General features: G+C 36.2%; 1 protein-coding gene across 1 annotated transcript; it reads left to right on the top strand.

Moving 5' to 3' along the window:
- The first annotated feature begins 1,445 nt into the window (after positions 1 to 1,445).
- Positions 1,446 to 1,844, top strand: LOC145068266 (uncharacterized). The gene has a single exon (XM_079015223.1). It carries the CDS (start codon positions 1,446 to 1,448, stop codon positions 1,842 to 1,844), a length of 399 nt encoding a protein of 132 aa, XP_078871349.1.
- The last annotated feature ends 3,763 nt before the right edge of the window (positions 1,845 to 5,607 follow it).

Raw genomic sequence — 5,607 nt, 5'->3', positions numbered from 1 at the left:
TTGGTGCTATGATAGACTGCGAGGGTCAGTGGGTGGTGGTTCGAACCCCAAGTGGGGAAGAAATGGTTATCTATGGAGAGGGTACTAGGATTGGGTCAGTTTTTTGTTCTATTGCCAGGGCTCGGCAGTATATTCAACATGGTTATGTGGGTTATCTTGCATACATGAGTGATACTCCGGTTGGGAAGCAGGTTTCAATATCAGATGTGTCGGTTGTGAGAGAGTTTACTGATGTGTTTCCAAAGGATTTACCCAGTGTGCCTCCCGAGAGGCAGGTTGAGTTCAGGATTGATTTAGTTCTAGGTGCGGCTCCGATTGCCAAAGCACCATAGCAATTGACATCGTCTGAGATGGATCAGTTGTCCTCTCAGCTTCAAGAGTTGTTAGCAAAGCAGTTCATTAGACTGAGCAATTATTCGTGGGGAGCACCGATATTTTTCGTCAAGAAGAAGGATGGTTTGCACCGAATGTGCATTGATTATTGGGAGTTAAACAAGTTGACGATGAAGAACCGTTGTCCCCTTCTGCGGATTGATGACATCTTTGATCAGTTGCAGGGTGCATCTTGGTTCTCCAAGGTCGATTTGAGGTCAAGGTATCATCAAGTGAGATTCAGAAAGGAGGACGTGGAGAAGATCATGTTTCAGACTCGTTATGGTCATTACAAATTCGTGGCGATGTCGTTTGGGCTCACCAATGTGCATGCGGTATCTATGTATTTGATGAATCGGGTGTGCAGGCTGATGCTCGATCGATCATTTATTGTTTTCATTGATGATATATTGGTGTATTCCAAGACTAGGGAGCAGCACGAGGAGCACCTTTGAGAGCTTCTAGGGGTTTTAAGGTGAGAACAATTGTATACCAAGTTCTCGAAGCATGAGTTGTGGTTCCGAGAGGTCCAGTTCTTGGGATACCTTATTAATCAGGATAGGATTTTGGTTGATCTGGCCAAAATCGAGGCGATTATGCAGTGGGAGGTCCCGAAGTCTCCTTCAAAGATCAGGAGCTTCTTGGGATTGGAAGGGTATTATCGGATATTTATTCAGGACTTCTCCAAGATTACAGTACCCCTCACTCGTATGACGAGGGAGGGTGTGTATTTTTGTTGGGAGCCTGAGCAACAGGCTGCATTTGAGACACTGAGGCAGAAAATGTGTGATGCACCAATGTTGACCCTCCCTGAGGGTGTTGAGGACTTTTTGGTATTTTGTGATGCATTTGTCACTGGTCTGCGAGCGATGCTTATGCAGTTCAGGAGGGTTATTGCTTATGCTTTTTGGCATTTGAAGTCGCATGAGTTCCATTATCTGACTCATGATTTGGAGTTGGGAGCAATGGTGTTTGCTCAAAAGATTTGATGGCATTATTTGTATGGGGTCCGGTGTACTATTTACACGGATCACTAGAGTTTGAGATATCTCATGGATTAGCCGAATCTGAATATGAGACAACGTAGGTGGCTTAACGTGGTCAAGGATTATGATTCCGAGATTATGTATCACTCCGAGAAAGCAAAAGTGGTCGTTGACGCTTTGAGCCACAAGATGGCTGGTTCTTCCATTGACAGTCTGTGTATGAGAATATCGATTGATTCCCCGCTTCTTGATCTGATTAGGGAGGATCAGGCCGAGGGAGTTATGAAGGAGAATTGGAAACAAGAGAGACTCATGGGTGAGGTTGACAGGTTCGCCACTGACCGTCGTGGATTATTGACCTGGTATCGACGGGTTTGGGTGCCAGATTTTTTTGGGGTATGGCAGACTGTGTTGGAGGAGGTGCACAAGTCTAGGTTTTTGATACACCATGGAGCCACCAAGTTATGGGTTTTGAGCAAAACATAAAATCCTATGTGTGCATGCAACCAAAATTGAAGATCTATGTTTTCTCTACTTAAACATACAATTATGAAAAACAAAGTAAAAACCCTAGATCCCTAGTGTATAATCAAAATTCACATAATAAAGGGTTATGAAACATACCTTTAAGATTGGTATTGTAAATAATCTTGAATCCTTGATTGAAAAACCTTTGGTAGCAAGCGCCACAAGTGTCACGCCTCTAATGGTTCACAAACAAACTCAAGCAACCAAGGAATACTATAGAGAGAGATAAGTAGATCAAAATTTCGGCCAAGACACTTGGAATGAAGGGTTAGCTTGAAACTTAACCCTAAGGAGGGTTTATATAGGTGCTAGGAAGGTATCGGATAAGGCAGATATATCCAAGATAACCCTAATCCCTTAACTTCCTCCCTAAGGCATCCAAGGCACCCTTAGAGAAAAAGGAAACCCTAGGAGCATCTAGAATTCGTTTCCCCTACTATAGGGAGGTTCTAGAATTGCCCAATGCTCAACTATTGAACATTGTCAGCTTTAGTCCCTACAATTTTAATTAATTCCTTTAATCCCAAAATTAATTCCAAATTAATTTCGGATTAGATATTAATAAAACAATATGATTTCTAATTAATATATTATTTCCATAATACATTAATAAATCATTTATTTTGATTTCTAATTAATTTATTAACCAAGTAATAAATTAATAAATGATTCTTCTCTCTCTAAAAGTTATCCTATTCAATTGCCAGGTTTGAAGGCTACCCAAAAGGATTGTGCTACTATTAGTTCAAGTATATACCAATTATAGTTATGGGCTTAGATACGTAATCCAACAACAAGATGTATCAGGATTTGAGGCTTAGCTACTTACTTCCAAAAGTACGATTGACTATGGAGTTTTGAATAATCCAATTATTTGGAAAGTAAAACATGCGAAGTGAAACACAATAATAACCTAATTAACTACGGTCTCAAAACTATTGAATATAAATAAAACACTTATTATTTAATCACCATAATAATTAGACTTTATTAATTGTATAATTTTTCGATTAATCAACTAAATACTTGAATTAAACATCAGTCATGCCATGTTATAAACATGCATACTATGTCTCTCTATGGTCCTTCCTTTGTGAATAGACTAATTTGACATAATTCCAATGATGCTCATATCACAATTCCAAATCCTTATTAGAAGTATAAAAATTCCAAATTCTTTTCATTTCTAAATGTGTTACAGTTCAACCTTACATGCAATATCCTTTTGTGATGACATGGCGTCAAAGTCACCAAGACTTAGCCAACGATGTCACAAAATTATCCATTGAAACTTTGTTACTAAAACAATTTCATGGTAATGAAGTATCAAATTCAAGGTAACTCCATGAACACCTTACTTGCGCTAAGGTTTCTAACTCACACGTAGATTTCAATAACCAACTCCCATTATGGAAACATTTCCATATTCCCATATGACCATCAATCTTGACCAAAAATCAAAAAATCCAAAACATGTCAATATGGTATGTCCAAATACTATACTTCCAACATTCCACAGGCAACCAATCTTTAGCGAACCTCAGACTGTCCTTGACAATTGATTACAACTTTAGTCACATCCAGTTCTAGTTCTTTTCCCTCTTAATGCCCTAGGCATTTGGAAAATCATAACAAGTAAACATCATAGCACATGCAATCGATCCTATATCTGAAGCATATGGGACTCGATTCATAATGTCTCACATAAAGACATGAATTTGATTAGTCTCTTGCTATAATATTTTCATATACTGAATTTCTTATATTGAATCATTTCACCATGATATTAATATATGCCCATGACTAAGTTCCATTAAAACCTACAATCTAAACTTTTAGATTTGAAATAAAGTATAAGTATCTTCCCCCCTAAATCCTTTTGTAGCTTAAAAATTTCCAAACTTTGCAATTTGCAAATTTTTAAACTTTGTTTCCTACAAATAGTATTGCCAACTTGCAATGATTACATTAACAATTATTCTCTCACTAACATAACAATTATGTTTCTATCTGCATAACTATTCTGCTCCCACTAGCTTTGACATGTACACAGAAATCAACTGGACTTACATAAATCAACACTATTGACTTTCTTACTAAATTTCAGATTCCTGATACGTGGTGCTTTGATAAGTCTTCATCTAGATTTCTCAAGCTTATACACCTTTCATTAGATAACATATGTGTGTGTTTAAAACCCATTCAGAACTTACAACTATAAGTTCTGAACGTTCAAACAATTTTTTGTCGTTTCTTACAATTCGAACTATGAAAAGGGATGTCGTAATCATATGTGAATTTAAGAACGTAATTGTCACAACTGCTAACCATAATGATATCAATCAGATTTTAAAATCTACTAGCGAAAGTGTTTCCTCATAATCATTTTCATGAATTAGTTTGAAACCTTTTGCCACCTAGATTTTATGGTCTATATGTTCCCATCCATGTGAATCTTATCATTTCCAACCTACAATCATAAGATAAGGTTAAGGACAAAAACAAAATCATATATAGTTTTCCTTTCATGGACTGAACTTTTCTGATTCCTAATTTCTTGTCTTCTAGTAGCACAAGGGCCTACCAATGCTTCCTTGTTGTCAAGCAACTCACTCATATTGATTAATGTACTATCACTGACCAACGTGCTTTGCCTTTTGCAGTCAAATGAAAACCATAGAACTCATAAGCTTTTCTAACTCAATTGGAAGGTCCACAGAAACAAGAATGTGTCAACACAATTGGTAATTAACCTTAGGTCGTGTGCTAGTGATAACTAAAAGGTTTATTCTCGATTGACTCTTGAAACTCATCAAGACCAATAAGACTCCCACTGACTTCTTGACATATAAGTTTCTCTCTCAAGGAACAATCCTTGACAAGCTAAAACAAATATTCAAAAGTTAGTGTGGATTCTCGACAAGATAACACTTCATTGAATTGGTTTTAGTTTATCCTTTTTTTCAATCAAAACATAACAACTATCAATTCTAAATGTGCTAGAGTAAGAAAACAATATTACTCCACATTTCATGAGGTGTTATAAACGTACTTATTTTGAAATATGTTTCAAGATACGATTTACAGTTACTAAAGTATGACTCTAAAACTTGATATGATACGAAGTATGACTCATCTCTTGATTAAACCATTTCACCAATATCTTATTCCTCTTCTTAGTCAAACAAATACACTAAGATGTCCTTAGAGGATCAATTGTGACATAGTTCCATAATCATTAAGATGATCATAAAACATGATACTAAAGTACTCTCCTTTCTTTCAGATTAGAGAAACCTTTATCTCTATGCCTAATAGATTCTACTTATTCATTCTATTTCACTTTGAAAACCTTTTTCAAGGTGTTAGAACTCTGCTTAATCTTATAAACACAACTATGTTTACTGAAACATCGGTAAATCATGACGAATAGAGTTATCGTTCTTTGTGGTGGATCTAAATAGTCCACATCAATGTGCACTAGATCCTTTATTCTGCACTCAAATTCACATAAACATGTGATCAAACAATTAGTCATGATCTTCCAATGATCAAGATTCTCATACATCACACAATTCGAATCGTATGACTTCAAGTTTCTATCCAATTGAAACTTGGGTGATGAGAATTCCATTTTCACTTGGTTAATCAAGACATTACCACAAATTATATAATTAAGAATCAATCCATATTTAATCATTGCTAATAATAGAAATATAAC

The sequence above is a fragment of the Lactuca serriola genome, chromosome 8, assembly GCF_051521515.1.
Source record: "Lactuca serriola cultivar US96UC23 chromosome 8, Lser_US96UC23_V15, whole genome shotgun sequence".
Taxonomy (NCBI): Eukaryota; Viridiplantae; Streptophyta; class Magnoliopsida; order Asterales; family Asteraceae; genus Lactuca; species Lactuca serriola.
The sequence above is the reverse complement of the archived record's forward strand: the minus strand, read 5'-3'. Positions and strand labels throughout refer to the sequence as shown.